The following is a 20,137-nucleotide window of genomic DNA, read 5'->3' on the forward strand; positions in this document are numbered from 1 at the left end:
GTTTTCCGCCCTTTGCAGTCAACCATTTGAGCTGGGCTGTCCTTCTGGAGGCTGTCCTGTATCTGGTGGGTTGCTGAGCAGAACCACTGGCCTGTTCTCATAGATACCAGTTACAGCCTCTGTACCTTAGCTGTAACAAATAAAAATGCCTCCAGACATTGCCAAATGCCCTTTAGGGAACAAACTCATTCCTGGCTACACCCACAAGTTGAGTTACATAGGCAGCATGGATCAATAGCATCACAGGGCAATGAGTTGGGATGAGGACATTGACAAAGATGGGATAGATGAAGCTTTTACATGAATGGCATGAGAGAGAAGACTGGCTTGTCTGGCTGGTGTGGCCACATGCAGTGTGGAAAGGAGGGCAGCTCAGGGTATGACTGTAGCAGAGAAACCCAGAGAAGTGGGTGTGAACTAGGGGAATGAAGATGTCTGGCATGAAGAGGCATTTTGGAGGTAGAAGCAGAAGACTTGGGATTTTCCTTAGTGTTGCCCTCCTGACAAGGAATAGAGGATGTTGAGCAGTCTGCAGGACTGAGCAGGTACTGGAGGGGAGACTGCTGGCAAAGTCTACCTGAGGTTCCCAAGTGTTTTGTCTGCATATCTCAGACCTTCATGAGTATTGAAGCCTGGCTTTTTAGTCACTGACTGCCATGTTTAAAATTAAGTATTGATTTGTCAGGTAGCAAATTACCTGTGATCTTGAGAAATAAAATAGACATAGCCTCCTCTTGTATATCTACTTAAAGTAACTTGTTGGACATCATATAAGTATTTTGTTCTCAAGTCATCATTGTGAGGTTTCTAGGTTCATTAGAAAACATCCTTTTCCCCTGGGCTTGTGAATTCCTGCTTTCTTAACATACAGAGGCAGGAGGAGAGGTGTTTGAGACACTACCTCAAAACAAAGGAAAAAACAACACTGGAACCATGTGCAGGCAAATGACATCAAAGAGCGAAAGGATCCTCACAAAAATAGAGAAGGCCCACCTAGGACCACAAGTCATAGTGGAGAGATGAGATCAGATTCAGTGTCACATTGCATGGAGTAGATGAAGTTCTGTGGGAAGTGTGGGAAGGGAAGGGATTGATACCTTTCTGGAATTATCAACAGACATTTCTGTGAGTTGGGATGCAAAACCAGGGTATATCCTCACCATGGAGTTGATCCGCACCAGTGAGTGATAAAACACCTATGGCAGGAGGAGACGGATACTGCTGGTGCATATCACACTGGCTCTGGTGAGTGTCAGGGCAGGACTCCACAGGCCCAGAATGTTGAAGATCACACCGGGAGGGTAAGAAATTGCCAGATAGGCGGGGTGTCTTTCTAGTGTACATGAAGAATACAGACATTTGTGTGTGTAGTACAGTGTCTGCAAGTTTACACCGAGAGTTACTGTGCCTGGGTTAGCCTGGCACTTCCCATGTTAGCACAGTGAGATTGTTTCTGTAGACTTCAGCTTGCTCTTTTAGAAAGACCAAGGGCATATGGCCTTCCTCTGCCCCGGTGGCTCTCTCCTCTACCCCTTACCCCCATTCCCCCATCATGCCCTCCCTTCCCTTTCCTCCACCACCTCCTCCTGCTCTTCCGTCACCCCTATTCTCTTTTCCTGTCCTGTGGTGCCATAAGAGACAAGTGTTACCACTGAGTCATGCCACCAGTCCCTAAGAAGAAATACTCTCAGTGGCTGGAAAACAGTGTGTGCTATCTCCATTCCTCTCTCTGTTTAAGAGCAATGCATGTACATTGATTTTGTTTGCTGGGTTATTTATAGCTCAGGGACTTAGGAAATACTGAACTTTATCAGCGATACTATTATCAAAGTAATAACATCACATCTCTACTTCCTGTGCTGCCCAACACTGAGTTCCATGGCTCCCCATGCCTGGGCATTTGCTAATGCATTTTCTTCATGATTTGTTTACTGTGGCCTCTGTGATGCAGTTAGACTCCCAGAGTGGTGAGAATGGCTGATAAATGGCTGGCAAGCCATCTTGGATTTGGCTAGTTGAAGTGGGCACATGCATATAAAATTCCAAGTCTGATTGCTGTTACTTGTGGCTCTGAGTTGGCCAAGTGTGTCCTTTGTGAGCCACATGAAGGAAAGCTCCTCTTTGTGGCTGTGATGACTCTTGAAGCACATGAATCCTCAGAGTTCCTTTGCTTAGCTAAAGAGATTAGGTTGAAATTTTCATGCATTGCAAATTTTATCATAAATATTTGTTTAGAGGCACTTAAATGCATTAAGAACATTCAACACTCATTTTCCATGAGCTGTTATGTCAAGATAACAGAGAAGATACACAGAGGCTGTACATATGACATCAATTGGAATGGGGGCTTCATTCCAAACAAGGGTGTATCCATATTATATATAGCACATATTGTATATGATACATATGCACATACAAAATATGTCAACTGTTATTAATTATTTAGGCTAATGGCTTGGAAAGATGATGTTAGTAGATGTAGAACAATATTTTTCCCTTAAAATGTGACTGCATGTATTTTAGTAGGAAGATTTGGTGATAATGTTTTATAGTAAATATTAGTTATTTAAAAACCAGTTTAGGGCTTTGTCAGAGGCTGGTCAGTAATAAAGAGCTGGCCCTTTATTTAACGATTGGCTGTTAGTATTAAGAACACATGGTTGAAACTTCTGAGTTTCTGAAGCTTTAAAAATAATTTTCTGCTTTTAATAAAGTGTATCACTTAGTAGCTTACATTGTTTGCATTTGAAGTAATGCAGTTGCAGAAAATTAGTGATCAGAAATAAACATTTAATCTATTTATAGTCATCAAACAAAGAATGAAACCTTGTGACCTTTCCCCTGTGCCTCCTGTGGCAGTCCAGCTGTTTGCTCATTTATCACACTGAGAGGTGGCAAGGGCTATTTAGACACTGTAGTTAATTTTAAACTTTTTCAGTTTGGATTTTGTTGTTGTTGTTTGATATGTGCTGTTCCTGTTGTAAAATTTTAATCCTTCCCTGGTTTTGAAGAGTCACTTCATTTGTCATTTGTCTGATGCCAGTGTGTGTGTTATTGGGCATCCCAAGGTCCATATGTCTATTGGAGTTGTTAGGGACTGTGGTTAGAGACACTGCCTGGCCTCTACACTTGAGGACTCAGGGTCTGGTGTGGGTCCTTGCAATAAAATGAAATGACCACTGTAGAAAAGACATCAGGTCTCAGGAGCTGTGGGAAGGAGTACCTGAGCATGGCGGTCGATTCTGTCTCGGAGAGCTCTGGAGTGGTACAGTGTTTTGGCTGTGATCACAGGTCCCACATAAAAGTAACATCAGTAGTTGCTGACGGAAACTGCTAGACCCAGACCATTGTTTTCAGTTTCTTCCCACTTCTATCACCTACATGCAGTGTTTCACATCCTCTCTAGTTCTCATGGTTGAGGGGTTATCATTCGGAAAATATGCCGATTGCGTTATGTTGAAGTATGAACATAGTTCTTAAATGACCTTGGAATGTTGGCTGACATTTTGATTAAATTAAATGAATATTTTACAATAGTATGATGATGGTTAATATTGTTAACTTGCTGGGGTTTAGAATCACCTTGGAAACAAACATGTGGCCATTTCTATATGGGATTTGCTAGATGAGGCTAATTGAGGCAGGTCTACCCATCATAAATGTGGGTGGCAACGGTCTGTGGTTTGGGGTCCAGGATAAGAAGGAAACGGGGATGAGCACCTTCATTTGTCTCTCTTCACTGCAGCTGCAAGGTGACCAGCTAGTCACACTCCTGCCACCAGGCTTCCCATTGTGCTCCCCAGCATGGTACACTGTACCTTGAGCTGTGAGCCAAAATAAAGCCTTCTTCCCATCCATTACTTTTCTTCATGTATTTGTCATAGCGACAAGGAAAGTGACTAATGTGGGTGTCTTTGCTGTTGGAAATTAAAATACCACTAACCGGGAGGAGGAAACAGACACCAAATATATAGTAAAAATGTCCCTTCTCAAATACCTGAAGTTCTGTGGTTAAAGTGAATGTAACAGCCATACCCAGGAAAATATTGTCACCTGACCACTTATGAAATTTGACTTTATGAAAACCTGCGTGGTTTTAGATGATTGTTGAGTCCCACCCATCTAGTCAGTACCTTTTGAGTTTCTTGGTGATTTTTTAAATTTTATTGTAAGACTATTAAAACAACAATAAATAATTTATAAACATGTAAGTTTATACAATATAAAGTATACTATTTTAAATAGAAAATAGAATACACATTTGAAATAACAAAACTTTCAGCTTCTGTAGTAACAAAATATGACAAGTACCAACTAGAATCCATTAAAATAAATGAGAAATTTAACTCTCAATTCCCAGCCAGTGTTCAAATGCTCAGCTGTGACCTGTGCATGGCATTTTGTGTCAGTTTTCATTCTGGAATCTTGCTCTGGAAAAAGACCCATCCCCTTGTCTTACATTCCAGGTTCATTATCATGTGTGAGGTTGGCTTTACATACATACAGATCCTTGTGATTTTAAATTCACTTTTCAGTTAGTCATTAACCAATTATTTTAAATGCTTGCAGTTGACCCCCAACCCTTCTCCCCATTATCCACAAGGCATAACATCCCAGTACCCTAACTGGATGCCTAAAAGGTAGTTTCGAAACTTGTATATCATATGTTGGTTCCTATACATACATTTACCTATAGAAAGTTTTAAATTGTAAATTATGGATAGTATGAAATTATAATTACTAATAAAATAGAATAATTGTAACAATATTCTGTAATGAATTTAGGAATTAGTTCTGGAATATTGGGTAACTAAAGCCAGACGAGAGAAAGAGAACCATGGTTAAGGGAGGACTGCTGCGCTCTCCTGTGTGGAAATTGTGTGAAGTTCTGAATGCAGTGCTGGGAACAGGCCACTGCCTGTAGAGCCTAAAGATCGATGGGCAGCCTTGGTCCTGGACCGCTGGCCTGAATCTGCCTACATGCTGTGCTTCTTCTTGACTGCCTAGTTGTAAAGACCTCTCCTCGTCCCTAGGACCTGCTTGCAGCCTTAGGCTTCCCCAGTGCTGTGTCCTCTCCTGCTGCACACCTTCCCCCACTCTCCTGCAGGAGCCTCTGCATTGCCCTGACAGCCACTGTGTCCAACAGAAGAAAGAGGAAACCGAGAAGTGCTTGTATCAAAGAAGATGCTTTTGAGTTTTCTAGGGCGTTCCATGGCAGATAGCGACTGCTCTTTGTAATGTGTGTTAGAAAGCAGAAGCTATCCTTAGTCTCTAAACAAGACGACAAGAGCTGTGTAAGGAAGGACAGATTTGCTTTGACTGCTGGTTTCGGCAGCCTCAGTTCACAGTCCTTGGCTCCTTTCCTTTGGGTTCTATGGTGAAACGGAGCGTCCTGGCCAGGGCCATGGATGGAACAAATCCGCTCTGCATGATGGAGAGGAGGCAGAGTTGCCTGTGCTGACACACTTCCTCCTCCTCCCATTTTTATCCCATGTGTGACTCCAGCCTAGTGAATGGGACCGTCACATTCAGGGACAGTCTTCTCTCAGTTCAGTCGCACATTCCAGTCAACTCTGGACACACACCTCACGACAGACCTAGAGTTATGAAGCATACCTGACTGATTTCCTGGGTCAAGCTGGCAAAGAAGAGTGCCCATCATATTGTATATTGTAAGTGTGCATACAGAAATCTATTTTATTTGGTGAATATTGTTTCTTTTGTATTAGAGTCTAGGTTCTTAAGGGAAGTCGCTGCCTAATTCAAGCTTTGTGTACCATTGGCTCTGAGGTCCTGAGATGAGTGATGTCTTCTGTCCTGTCTGTCCTCTCCCACTCTGTGTGGGGTCACAGTGTGGGTGGGATGGTGTGCCACCGTACTGTTTCACTTTCTCCTCCTTTCATATAGCTAAAAATAGTTTGTATTGATAAGAGTTATATTCAGGGAGGAGTTTGCAACCAAGAAAGATGGAAACAAGCAAAAACCCTAATAGTTTGTTGAGCTGGGAAAAATGTTGTCTTTAAAACCTCACTCAGGCAGGGTATGATGGTGCACACCTTTAATCCCAATCCTTGGGAGACAGATGCAGGTGATCTCTGTGAGTTTAAGGCCAGCTTGGTCTACATATCAAGTTCTAAACCAGCCAGGGCTACACAGTGAGCCCCTGCCACCCAAAACCCAAATAAACAAACAAACAAATAATAAGATCTCATTGAAAAGAAGGATGACAGTGTAGCTGAGGTCTGTACTGGATGATTGTAGCCTTGATTGGGTCTTCGAAGGTTTCTGCTAGAGTCACTGAAGTTGCCTACAGTAATACATGTTTGTGTCTCTGTATGTGGAGCATCACATGACTTCTTGGGACAAGCTTTACACTGATTAGGACTTTTTTTTTAGTAGGGGCGTTCCTAATTCCATCTTGGCTTTTAAATGAACATTTACTTTAATTGGAATAGTGATGGATCAGGTAGTAAATGGATGTGTTCTTTAAAACCCAAAGGAATAGTGTATCTGTGTGATTTTATTTTTTTAGTTATCACATATACTATAAATATTTAAGTAAGAAAAATAAGTGGGAATGGATGTGATAACTTGGACTTAACAGTGGCTAACTCGGGTTGACATGTATTTTCTTCCTGTGGCATAAATTGTTTAAATTTCAAAAACAAGTTAAGTTTAATAGTTTAATAATTCAAACTCAGTGACAGAAAAAAAAAAAGTACAATAAAGAATGGGTCTTTTCTCTGGGTCCCTTCCCCAGGTAAATATAAATGCCACAGTAGTGGCCTGTATGTCTGTGTACACACAGAAATACACTCAGCACACACATCCAGTGTGATATTCTTCCACAAGTAGAAATGCACTAACATATTGACCTACTCTTTGGATTTTTTTTTTTAACTTTGTAGCTTGGAAAGCCTTCCAGTCTTCAGATTCTTAAGAAGAGTCTGTGACCCTGCTACCTTCCCTATTCATCCCAAAGGAATTAAGAACATTGGCTAGTACATTTCTAGAAAATATTTTCCTTTTTTAATTGTCTTTCTTGCCTTGGCGCATTCAAATCTGCCTTCTAGTGGCAGGTCAGAGGTTATTTCTATGCATGTTGCCCCAGAGTGTTTTTTTTTGTGGGGGAGGGGCTGGGGGTGCTAGTTAGGTGCTGGCCTGTGGACACTGACCCCTCAAACCATTTGCATGTCATTTCCTGCTTAATGTTTTAAAGATAATGATTATGTGAATTATACCTTGCTAGGAGTTTCTGAAATCTCAACAGGCTGCTTCTGGTTCTTTTGTAAGTTTGGCATTATGGAAGTTTCTAAGTGGCCACAAAATAGACAGTGATGGTAACTGTGCCCTGGCCTATTGTCCAGCTGTGGTGACTGACAGCTCTGGGCCAGCCCACTTCCAATCACTCCCCTGGCTACTTCTGCCCTATGTTGGCTTCAGGCTGACCTCAGATGTGGCATTTCCTTCTTGTTCTTCCATAAGCAACAAAACATTAAGAGTTCGCCAAGGACTCCACCAGATGAATTCCTTCATGTGTTTAGACACCCTGGCAGTGCTTTAGTTTCTGTTTGTCTCCAAATAGTTTTTAAACCCTTCATTGGGATAATCAGATTTCATATATTTTGTTCCATGAGCATGTCTTCTAGTTTCCCCCTGTTTCTTTGCAGATCATTTGTTTGGGAAATTGGGCTGTCTGTCCTGTAACTTCTCCCACTGGGACTTGCAGTTTACCAGCACCTTATAGTTTGAAGCTATCTCCAGCTGTCTTCAGGCTGTGGTGGGTTGTCTTTAGCTTGTGGCTCAGCATAGCTCTGTTTATGACTGCGACTTGTATGGGTCACTGGTAAATGGTCATAGATTCAAAACAGAGAATGCACTTTGAATAAAATTCAAGACTAAAATAACGGAGCACCAGGTAGTGTTAATCAAAGACACAGAGAGTGGTGTCCTTCTTCTGTAGGGCAATACCAGGAAGCAGGTGATTCATGAAGATATGGGGTGTGGGTTTGACAGCTCTGGAGGCTGGAGATGAGGACCAGGTGTTGGCACCTGCAGAGGCCACCTTACTGCACTGTAGTCCACAGGGGCCCTGTCTACATGTCTCATTAGAGTGGGAAAAAGCAAACCTACCTCTGCAAGCCCTGTTGTGGTGGCTTGCATGACATGAATAAGCTGCCATTAGCCTGCACCTCCCACTGTTGTTCGTTGAAGATTGTTTCAAACATGAATTTCAGAGGGGGCAAAGATATTCAAGCCATAGCAGATACCAGCCCCTAAGCATGGTAAAGGTCATATGTACATTGGCTCAGTTATTTGTGAGAGTGGTTCAAGGAATGGAAGTGGTTTTTAATGAGAATGTAATCAACAGCTCTGTGTCCCGTGGAGAGAGGCCTATTGAGAGTGTCAGATGTGCACACAGAAAACTGGAACTGTAAATTGTCCATAGATGTGGTTCTTGTTCAAGGGATCCCAGGTATCAGTGAGGAGGCCAGAGCCTGGGAGGAGCTCAGCTGGCTCTTACTGGCAGCTGCTTTTCTTCAGGTCAGTCATTGGAAGCGTTGTTAACCAGATCACATGTCCTTGGTCCCAATACAAGCACATCATGAGATAAATCAAGTTTCACATCAGTGGTTTGCCTCTCAGATTATTTTCCCCCTTAGGTGTAGTGCCTTCTGTCAGGTCAGGGGTCCAGGCTAGCCCACAGAGATACCGTGGTTTCCTGTAACCGGTAACATAGAGCCCATTCTGCGCATGTGTTTGCAACAGGCCATGCACGAGACCGGAAGAGAAGGCATGTTTATCGCCACAGCTAGGATGTTCAGTAGCACAGGAACCTGGGTAGATGCTCCAAGACACCTCATCATGTCTTCTCTCCTAGTGTGTGGTGGGGGCAGAGCTTCCTGAAGGAAAGTGTACCCTCATCACTGCCAACACAGTGAATAAATGCTAAAAATGCTCATTACTGAAAGAAAGAAAACACATGTCAGACTTTTCATTCAGCTAGTTCTCGAAGGAACATGGTTACCTTCTTCCCGACAGAGTCTTCCGTGTATGTGGGTCCTGTTATGTAAACCCAGGGAATGACCACCACAGTTTCTTCTTGCCTGCACACTCGACCTCTCCTTCCCCACTTACAGATGTAGGCTTCCTTGTGTCTGTGGTGATATGAGGTCCTGGAACACCGTGGAGCACCCTTGTGATAAGAGGCTGTTTGCTGCTGGCTGATATGTCCCCCACCTAGGGATCCTGATCCTGGGGAGGATTACAAGAGAAGAGGATACTGTTTGGCCAGGAGATAAGGAAGTGGCACACAAGTCACATTTACAAGATGGCTGTGGTCATTGCTAAATGAAGGCTCAATACCTGAGAAGTGGTTTCGTGTGTCTCTTTACCCTAGAGGAGGGTTGTGTAAAGTGGTGTATGAAGAATTGACTCAGCTGAAGAGCAGTTGTCAAATTATGGTATAAAGATTAAGAAAATGTGAAAGAATTCCCAGTGTCTTGACTGGTTCTGCCAATTTCTGTTGTCTCCTCTGTAAGAGCCTCTGCTCCCCACTCCACGCCAGCACATCAGCCTTGTCTTAGATTGCCTCTTGTCTTCGTAGAATCCTCTGTGGGGTAAAAGGTACTTGAATTCCTTGCCAGTGTGATACCATATGTCTTTTGGAGGTCTCCGAACAGTGGGGGCTTCCTCCTGGACTCCAGATTAGCCACAAGTCACCCCCAAACATCTGTTTTTCCCAGAGAGGTCATTTATTAAGCAGGGAAAAAAGTTAATGTGGCTGTTTTCTGACTCAGGCAGACCTTGCAGGTGTCATTCTTGGGAACAGCAGAAGGGTAGGGGGTCTGTGTTAGAATGGGCTAGGATGCAGTGGTAAAAGAGATAGAGGATGAGGAAAAAGAGGAAGGGGACAATGGAAAGAGGGCAGGGGTATTAGTCCCAGAGGAACAACGGACCGCCTCTGGATAGAGAGGAGACAGATGAGGCCCATAGGCAAATGGTGGTTTATAAAGATTAAGGGGGAAACTTCATGTTAGGATGAAGTGTTTAATTTTAATTAGACATGTTAATTAGGTGAGTCAAAGGGGCTTCTGATTGTTGGACCTTGGCAGTCAGCCTCAGGAGGAGGGATTGGGCAAATAAGGTAAATAGACCTTGGTGGCTAGCTTTCGGAATGCCATCTAATGGTTTTTAGCAAGGCAGAAGGAATGGCAAAGCCTGCCAGAGCCAGATGCTCCAGTGGGTTATGACCCTTCATCTGTAATCTCAGTTCTTGAGCAACTGAGGCAGGAGAGTGGAGAGCTCCAGGCCAGCCTTATCTGCCTAGTGAGACCTGTCTCAAATAATAATAATATTAATATAATAAACAAATAATAAAAAATTAAAAATAATTTAAAAATTAGAGAATGTCCCCTCCCCACTTAATGGGATATTTAAGCACAGTGGCCTCCATAGTTCCTACTCCGTTGATCAAGGCCACTGAGTGGAGAGAGTGATTGCAGTCTCCATGGGAATAATTAGATATTTATCAAGGGTCAGAAACAGTTAGATGGCTTACCAGAGTGTGTTTGGTGTGTCTGAGTGCATTTTTACTTGTCCCTGACTGGTTTTTATAGCAGGGAAGTCAGGCTGTGCATTTAACTTGCCTAAGTTTGAAAGCATGGTGTAGCCCGCCCATATCTGCTTTTCTCTCAGGCAGACTTGGTGAAAGGTGTGGTGAGCAGACAGTGTCTGATGTGGTGTTTCTACTAAGAAATTTCAGGGCAGTGTGGTTCACAAAGACTATTCTTTTCTGTTCTGTGACTCTCTGTTTTTCACAGGAAAGGCATTTTTGTGCCCACTCAGCCCATCTCTACTTCATTCACAGTCATTCTCCATGTTCATAAAGCCTTTGGACCCTTCACTAGAGATTAATAGATCTCCGGGGTCCACCCCACCTTCTTAACTTCCTGCCCAGAGGTCCACATCTCCTTCATCACTTCCTTCCCATATGTTGCCCATCATGTGCAAGTGGTAGTCGTGGGAGCCTGGTAACGTCACGTCACTGAATTCTTTGTCCTTCATGTTGAACAAAACACCCTCCTCATTTATTCTCCAGTGCTTCTCAGATATGAAGCTGTGTCATACACGAACCGGAGTCAGCAAATATCCATGAACTTTCTAGTTGCAGAGCCCTGGGTCTGAGACCCAGTGCTTTTATGTCCTTAGAATCTCTCAGGTCTTGGTTCTCATCATCGATAGGCCTTGTATTCATTGCCTCCTAGCCCTTCTACCACTCACTAGGCTCTTTTTCTCTGTAGACACTTATGCTGAGGCAGTTGAATGGGAACTCCTTCCTGCGGTGGACTTTCCCTCCAACACCTGCCTGCCCTCCATCCTTCAAGTGGCCTCAGAGACAAGCACAGTGCCCGGGCTCTTGCCTTCTCTCTCTCCAGCTTCACCCTCCCATTCCCATGTCCTTTCTCACACCCACTCAGCCTGGCTCCTCCCTGTGGACCTCCAAAATGCCTTGGCAGAGCAGAGGGAGCTTAACAACCTTCCCTTGAGTCTGTGTTTCTTTCCACCCCTTACTCTTACTCCTCCCTTCAGCCCTGTGGTTTGAAAGTCATTTCTGCCTTGCCACCTTTGTTAGCTATCTTGTGCTCACCTCTCCCCCTGCTATGACTTTCCATGCTTCTTGGTATCCCAGATGTTTTGGGAAAGTACCCTTGGTGGCCTCTCCAACTGTGCCATCCGTTGGGAGCATCTCTAAAAGTTTGACGACACTCCCCTCTGATGTCTGCAAACAAAAATCCCATCAGATTCTCCTAATTTTTCTGGCCAATCCCCTTTTGCCTCTCTCTCTTGAAGCTGCCAGTGATTCTTAGCTGAAGTGTAGGTTACCCATAAAAATCATTTCCCAAAGTTTTTAAAATGTGTACCCCTGGAGTGTCTGATTCAGTAGGTCTTGTAGAAGCCTACAAGACGGTATTGTGACTTTGGGAGTTAACATTTAACCATTGATTAACTACTTATGCATTCAGTAGACATTCACTGAGCACTTACTATATCACAGTGGCACTACTAGTTATTCAACTGTAAAATGCTTTCTTTGAACAAATGACCCTTGTCTTGGTTAGTTGTTTTGTTGTTGGTGTTGTTTGTCTTTTGTTTTCCTAAAGGGATCCTCATTAAACGAGTGATGGTTTCTACGATCTTGTGGTCAGTTGGAGTCTTTTTAAAGAGTTCTGTTTCTGCATGGAGGAACTCTGTATTGTTTTAACTACCATTTCTCTAAGAATTCTCTGAATTCAGTTTCTTTGCATCTACTTTCTAGATTTCTGTGTCCAAACTGCTTTTCTTTGCCCCCTCCACCCCAGCCCCCAGTAGAATGTTTGCATTTCCAAGCTCTGGATGCTCACTAGCCTGAATGCCCCTCCCCTGTGGGTGCTGTCACCCCCACAGTTTAGGACTTGCGTATTTATGTATCTCAGTTTCTTCAGCGCAGTACTTTTCATCCTTGGGCATCCTTGCACTGGTACACAGGAGCAAATGAATATATTCTGGATATGTTGAGCCATGGATAGTTAAGTATCCTTTATCCAAAAACAATGAGGCCCAGAAGTGTTTCATACATCTAAGGTTGGAGATATTTGGATATTTGCATCAACTTTACAAGTAGAGCAGTCTGAAATCTGAATAAAAAAATTATAAATGCTCCCAAAATTTGAAACATTTGAGCACTGACATTTCAAGTTTTGTAGCATTTTAGATTTTAAGATTAGGGTTGCCCAACATGTAATATTGCTACATTTTAGAAATTATCCTGCAACTTTTCATATGATCTGTAAATTTGTAATCTAGGATCTATGATCATTGTACTTTAGCATTGTTAGTATTCATTTCTATCGAATTTGTTTGTATTTTTATATTCCTACTCATTATAGGTAATTTAGTAATTAAAGAAAATATAAGTGGTAAAATGAAAATGTTAATGGGCCCCTCTCAGATGTGTGTGTCTTGGTGTTTATGTGTGGTGGGCCTGCCTATGCACTGACACCTAGTTCACATTTGTCTTTGTGGCACATCATCTTTCCTTAATAATACATCTTGAGTATCTTCCATGAGTTAGGATTTTTAAGGACCATTTGGAGAAGCTAAGTGATTCATTCTCCAGTACTGAGACTTTTGTTAAGTGTAAGGACAGATGTGATTTAATCAAGAGCGCTTCGGATATTATGCAAGTCATTTTTTTGTCCTCCTTGTCCTGCTACTGCTACAAAAATTATTTAGCAGTTGAGCATGTCCAGTGGGTCGGAACACCTGTGAATCTTCCTTTTAGGAATTCTTTAGAAAATGCTGTTTTCTTTAAATTTTGAAAGAATTTGATATCAGAAGTCCTTGGGCGTAGAGCCCCCCTACCTCCCCCCCCCAAAAAAAGAAAGCCAGCTCTCTGTTTTTCTAGTTTTCTCTGTTGTTCTAGTTTTCTCTGGTGTCATCTGGTCAGGCTTTCTTCTTGTGTTGGTTTGGATAACTGCATGATGTTTTTGTTTTTTGTTTTTTTGTTTTCCCCATTTTGTCAAATGTGTCACACACAGTTAGATTCATGGCTTTTCTCTTTTATTTCACAGTTCTGTACTATGAAACATCAGTAGTCTAGAATTCCATTTTGGACATTCCCACAGCGGGTTCTCTTCTGTACAGACATAGGTCAGTCCTGAGGTCATGTAGGTACGGAGCTTGTAAGTTAAGAGGGGTTGCTTGTAACCACAGGTGTACTAGGTTAGGGGTTAGCAAAGACTAAGAATGTTCCTTGTGTCGAAGAGTACATGCAAATGGTTAAGTGTGCCTTGTCATTTGATGATGCTATCCCATGGTCTGTCTGGTGTCATTGAAGTACCTGTGGCAGTCCGAAGATGATACCAGGGCATGTTTTGACAGATATTGAAGGATGTAGGAGCTGCATCCAGTAGTAAAAACTGTGCTGATATCAGTCAGATGATAGAAAACAGGTGCCTTTTTACAGTTTATTAGGTTCTACTTTTAATATTTTATTGACTTTGAGTGAGGACATTAGGGTCTAGAGACTGTAGGGCCAACCCAAGTAGCAAGAGCTCAGCATTAGAACTGATATGGACAAAATTAAACCCTGAATGTGTCACTCTCATTATGAGATTTCCGTCCTGTGTCACCGTGATGGTGATGAGGTCAGGTTGGGGGCTATCTTAGAATTGAATAAACCATCTTTCTAGCCCTTCACTGCCCTCTCTTCCCATTGTAAGATGTTATTGCTGGGACATTACATTAGGTTTTTTTTTTGTTTTGTTTGTTTGATTTTTCCTTTGTATTGTCACCAAAATCTGACAGTAGCAAGCTGAAGGGAAGAAAAGTTTGTTTTGTCTCATGGTTGAGGAGAACCATAGGCCATCATGGCTGCGAGTGGCAGGACCATTGGTGACCCTGTGTGGTCAGGAAGCAGAGAGAGGGGATTCTCTCTCTCTCTCTCTCTCTCTCTCTCTCTCTCTCTCTCTCTCTCTCTCTCTCTTAAGTGACTCTAGTGCATTCAATGTTGCTGCCCACCTCTGGCTGGGTCTCCCCACCCCGGAAAGCCTGTCACAGACTTGTCCACAGGTTTTCCTCCTTCGTGGTTCAGTTTCATCATTGACTTAGTAAGGATGTGATGAAGATACGTAGGCAAACGCGCCCTTTCGTCATGGCGCCAAATTGTTGCTTGACATCCAGCAGTGAATGTGCTAGGGACATGACTTTGTTTTTAATAGTAAGGGATGCAAAGGAGAGAGAGAGAGATGTGGAAATGTTTGTTGCTGAGTTATTATTGTTCTCTCTCTCTCTCTCTCTCTCTCTCTCTCTGGATAGAATTGTAAAACTGTTTCTTGCTCTGAGTCATAGTGAAAAGTATATATTCCATTAAATATTGGCAAACTATCTTGTATAAACTATAAACACAGAAAAAATAACCACTATCTGAAATTTCAGAGATTGTTTTGAAAATATTTTATAAGGAGAATTGTAAAGCACAAGTTAAATATGAAGAGTATATTCAGTGAAAATTGACAGAAGCCAAAGCTTTCATAGCTCCCCAATCCAAGATTTTGTTCACCTATTGAACTGGGAGGCAGGTAAAAGCTTGCTCTACTGAATGTAGTTGTTCTAAGTTTGCAAATTTGTGTGGCATTATTGTCTAGAAAGAAGGCAACTGAAAATTGAAAAATGAAAACTAATATTTTGTGATCAGATGCCAAGGTCATTTTTTATAAGAAATTATATGAAATGCACATGGGGTGGCCAACCTTGGTATCCTAGATAACCACACAGAGGTGGCCAGCCTCAGTAGCCTAAATAGCCATTCTTTAAGTATTTGTTAAATCTTAAGTTTTGTTGCTTTGAGCTACAGTTTAGTCTATTAATAAAAAAGTTGCTTTTCTTAAATAATGTCAAATTATGTGTGCATAAACTCTGGAAACTGCAGTCATTACTACAGTGAATATATAAAATATATACATTATTATTTATTACTAAGGTTTAGATGAATTGCTGGCAGAGTAATAATAGTTCTTTGGTTAAAAAACAGGTTTTTATGTTTCTTGAGGGCTATGTATTCAAGTCACATGATTTATTTATTTATAGTTTGAATGTCAACATTGTACTTAATGCTTTATTTTGTTAAAAATAGCCTTTATTCTTTTGTCACTTGTATTTATACAAATTTCACCCTTGCCTTTGGTTTGTTTGTTTGTTTTGCATTTTAAAGAAAACTTATGCTTAATTCTGGGTCTACTTTTTCACACTGTTCTTAAATTTATTTATTTTCAACTTTAGCTGGTACATAAAACTATATAAATTATACATTTGTGGGGCAGCAACATGCTGTTTCTAGATATGTGACCATTGTGTAATGTTCAAAATCAGGCTAAAAATATCCATTTTTTCCCAAATATTTATCATTTTTTTGTGGAAAATTCTCAAAGTCCTTTCTTCTTATGCTTGGGGTATGTGAAGGGTCTTGCATGCATTAAACCGGCTCTATCCCCAAGCTGTCTCTATTTTGCATTTAGAATGTGTGTACAGGCATGCATGCATGAGCACAGTCTGCTTTCACTTTCAACTCATCATTTCATGACAAATAACTGGTCTGTAAATGACAACTGTTGTCCTATTTTACAGGTTTCTAAAGCTCTCTTCAGTTACAGTTTGAGTCTGATAACTAGGGGAAAACAAACAGGACAAGGCTCTGGGGGATGTATTTGTTCCTTAGTTCCTCAGGATGGAAAAGTAGTGTAAGGTTTGAGGCACACACTAGTTTTCCTCCTTCCTTCTGTGGCCCCCACTGTGCCTAGATTACCAGTTGGGCAGTTGCAAGAAGTTTGGTCAGTGAATTGAAGATGGTTTGAGTTCTGCCTTTCTGACAGGAGAGGAGGAGGGGAAGCTGCAATAGAAGTGAAAGGTCCTGTTGGGGTATGCTTCTTTGATTTATGTAGTCCTGTGCCAGAGGCCAGGTATTCCTTGACTAGTAGTGATGGGGTCAGTGTTGGGGACAGTTCTGGGGCTAGTAGTGTGTGGCAGAGGCTATTGTCCCATTGGCACAACATTGTAGAACATTTATCTAAATTATTCTTTGATGAGATATCTAAAGTCATGTGGTGGTTGGCACCGTGTTCAATAGAGTATAGCTTAGTACCCTGGGAATTGTGTGCCTTCTATAATAAGCACCCGGACTGACATTGTACTTGAATGAATTACCACCACCATCATCACCATCAAATTTGTACAGCCTTTCAGAATTCAAATTAATTGTTACCAAAGCTGAACATGGATATATTCATAAAACCTAGTTTGCCTAGAGCCCAGACTGGTGAACAGCAGACCCTGGGGACACACTTCCCTTCCTTCCTTGTCCTGAAACAACATCCAAGTCCATTTGTTTGTTTTTGCAGCGCTGGGGATCAAACCCAGGGGCTTTGTGTAGGCTAGGCAAACACTTTACCACTGAGCTACTTCTCCAGTCCTACCTACCCCAGCGCTTTGTTTTACTCCTAGGTCTAGTTCTGCGTGGCCCAGGTGTTTTTGCTTGGGGGCTTTTCCTGCCTGTCAGAGCTTTGTGCATATTCAGTAGTTCCATGACCTTTTCTATTTGCCATCTCTTTGACAAGTCCTCTTACTTTTTAGATCTGCTATGACATTATCAAGGGACAGACAATATTCTGTCACAGTGCTTTTCAGTTCATCATTGCCTTCAGATTTTCATTAGCTTTGTCTTGGTATTACTTCATTTTCTCTTACTTTAATGAAATACTCAGGCTGATACTCCTAAGTGAAAAGGGTTTATTCTGTTTACTATTTTGGAGAATAAAACCCTAAATAGTATAATGCTGGCTCTGCGAGAGCCAGTTTGGCCTCAGCCAAATCAGCCCATGAGCTAGCATTTCATGGTAGATCATGTGTTGGTGAGTCTCTTCATGGTGGGATCACACACCAAAGGCAGAGACCATGCGAGACAAGTCAGTTGGGCTAGGGAATAGCCAGGCTTTTCTTCACAGCATCTCTTTCAAGAACTGATTCAGATCCCGTGAGAGCTACCTCAGTCCCTCTGAGGGCAATTCCCTGTGTTCTAAAGAAGATCCCCCGCCCCCCACACACACAAGTATTCTCACTTTTTCACTTTTCAGGACCTTTTAACACTGTCCCACTGAGGACACTCAGTCCCTCAAGGACACTCAGACCATATCTAGTCTACAACACCATCTGGTGTAGTCGGTACTAATCCTAATCTGGTAAGCATTTGTTTTTAGCAAGTCCCAGGTGGATTCACTTCCAATGTATAGAAATTATTATTTTTAGATATACTTTTAGCCTATAAAAATACTTACTAGCTATATAGTTGAGTATCTAGAATACAGTAAGAGGCTGGGTATATCTCAGTTGGTAGAGTGCTTACCCATCATGCATAAAACCCAGGTTTAATCTCTACCACCAAGTAAAGTGAATGTGGATGTGTGGGCCGGAAATCAGCACTTTGGAGGTGGGAGCAGGAGGATCCTAAGTTCAAGACTCTCTTCCACTGCTTGAGGCCAGCCCAGGCTACATGAGACCTTGTCTATTGAATGAAGGAATGTGAAGTAATTTGTCTTGAGACATTAATTAAAAGAAGCTCTTCTAACTACAGATTGGCTAAAGTTGCAGATTTTAAGGGAAGTATCCTTACTTTAAGAGTAAATTTTTCACAAATAAATTGATGTGTTTGTTTTACCATATTCTTTATTTGTTAGGATTGATGTGATTTTTCTTTTTTACTTCTCCCAGACAAAATTGAAGAAGCACAAAAAGAGCTTAATGGGGCAGAAGTTTCCAAAAAAGGTAAGTTAAAAACCAGCCCTGTGTAGACTTCATTCCTGCAAAGATGCTCAGACATCTCTCCCAATCAAAGCCTTTCCTCCAGAAGCTGGTGCTGATGTTGTGTGGACGCCATGGGCAGTCTCAGCACCTCTCCCAGCACTGTTTCTCTCCTACCAGTGTCCTGGTGCTGAGAATATGAAAAGCAGATGCAGCTCCTTTGAGAGTGCTGCTGGACCCTGTCATGTAATAGCATAGACCGTGTGGACACCATGACCCCCATGTGTGATCTGGTCTAATGACAGAAAGCAGTGACATTTCACACAGTCTGAGGCTGAAGAGCAGTTGAACGTTTGTAAGAGGCATGTTTGATTAGAGAAAATCATGCAGCTTTCTAACAAAATGTTAATTATTTCAAAGGATATTAATGGCTTTGTTAAGTAAGAAATAACCCTGTAATATAGCATATAAACTAATTTTTATGAAAGCAGTCGAATCAGGACTGTGGCTTCATATGTGGACATGTGTATGCATAAACACATGTATAAACACGGGACTGGAAAGTTTGGAAGGGTTTGTTTCTGTATACATGCTTTTGAAGTGGGAGTAAGAGAGATCCCTGTACTGTGTTTATGTTACTCTGGGGTATACATTGGCCACAGTTTGTGTTAAAAATCAAAATAATATGCAAATATTGGTGTCATGGCAGAAAGTATCTTGTCTTCTAGGTTCTAGAACCTGCAGGACATGAGAGCTGCGTGGGCGAGGGTAGGATCTGTCTGTCCTAGCTCTGTCTCTTGGAGAGATTGTGGCGGTTCTCTGATGTTGGGGAGAGTGAGACATTCATTTTCATGATTTAGTGTTTACATTTCCTTATTATATTTTCTAATTTGAGTAGACTAGTTGACAGAATAATTTAGCTAAATAAGACCCCAGTGGAAGGCCTCCCTCCCCTCCCTCCCCTCCCCTCCCCCCCTCTGTGTGTGTGTGTGTGTGTGTGTGTGTGTGTGTGTGTCTCCTGTCTGCCTGCCTTCCTCTCTTTTTCGTTTCTTTTTATTTTTCTTTCTTTTAAGTCTAGACTGATTACTCACTGGGCAATTTCAGAGAAAAGAGTTTTGTAATCTCGCATTCTCTATTCCTCAGAGCAGCTTTGTACCTGTTTATATGTGGCATTGCAGCCTTAGTGTTCTCCTTAAATCCTGCCCCCGATCCCAATTCCATAATAACTCCGACAGGAATCTGACCCTTGGTGATTCTTGCAGAAAGGATACAGGTTGCCACAGCCATGCTGTAGCCTTGAAAGGTGCCTGACCACCTTTGCCCACATTGCCACAGTATCCAGTGGGGTTAGGAGAGGCCCCTTCAGACATTGTTACAGCCTGTTCTGCTCACAGCCAGGGGCGGTACAAGCAGCTCTGTGCAGAAGAACGAATAACACATGTGTTTCTTGCTTTTCTCCAGACCAAAAAGTTCTCACAAACGTGAACTAAATGCTGAGAGGAGGGAGGAAAGACAACAAAGGCTGGAAGAAAGAAACTGGGCAATGAGCCTCCGAGTAATTGAGCAGTCCTAGTTGGCAGGTGGCTCTGAGGCCAGACCCAGTGTGAATAACAAATGAGGGCAGTTCCTTCTCTACGATGCAGTCTTCTGTTTTTTCACACAGAAGTTCTGAGCTAGTGAAAGAGAACAGCTTCCCTTCCGCATGGAAGTAAGAGGCCTTTGTGTAAGAGCAGTGCTAAGGTCTCATTTCTTGGTGACTTATCTATTTTTCATAAAGGAACTCCAATCCTTCCATGAAAGGAGG

At 42.1% G+C, this 20,137-nt stretch overlaps 1 protein-coding gene across 3 annotated transcripts in view; it reads left to right on the forward strand.

The window, feature by feature from the left end:
• The window catches only part of Hivep1 (HIVEP zinc finger 1), a 127,088-nt gene that overhangs the window by 50,287 nt on the left and 56,664 nt on the right, over positions 1 to 20,137 (forward strand). For 2 of the 3 annotated variants that reach the window (XM_027410419.2, XM_027410423.2), the window contains exon 3: positions 18,304 to 18,357. The exons of the other annotated variant lie outside the window; for it this stretch is intronic. In XM_027410419.2, the coding sequence (XP_027266220.1) occupies positions 18,304 to 18,357 (54 nt within the window). The remainder of the gene's footprint in view (positions 1 to 18,303; positions 18,358 to 20,137) is intronic. 3 annotated transcript variants of the gene reach the window in all.

The sequence above is a fragment of the Cricetulus griseus genome, chromosome 3 (genome assembly GCF_003668045.3).
Source record: "Cricetulus griseus strain 17A/GY chromosome 3, alternate assembly CriGri-PICRH-1.0, whole genome shotgun sequence".
Classification (NCBI taxonomy): domain Eukaryota; kingdom Metazoa; phylum Chordata; class Mammalia; order Rodentia; family Cricetidae; genus Cricetulus; species Cricetulus griseus.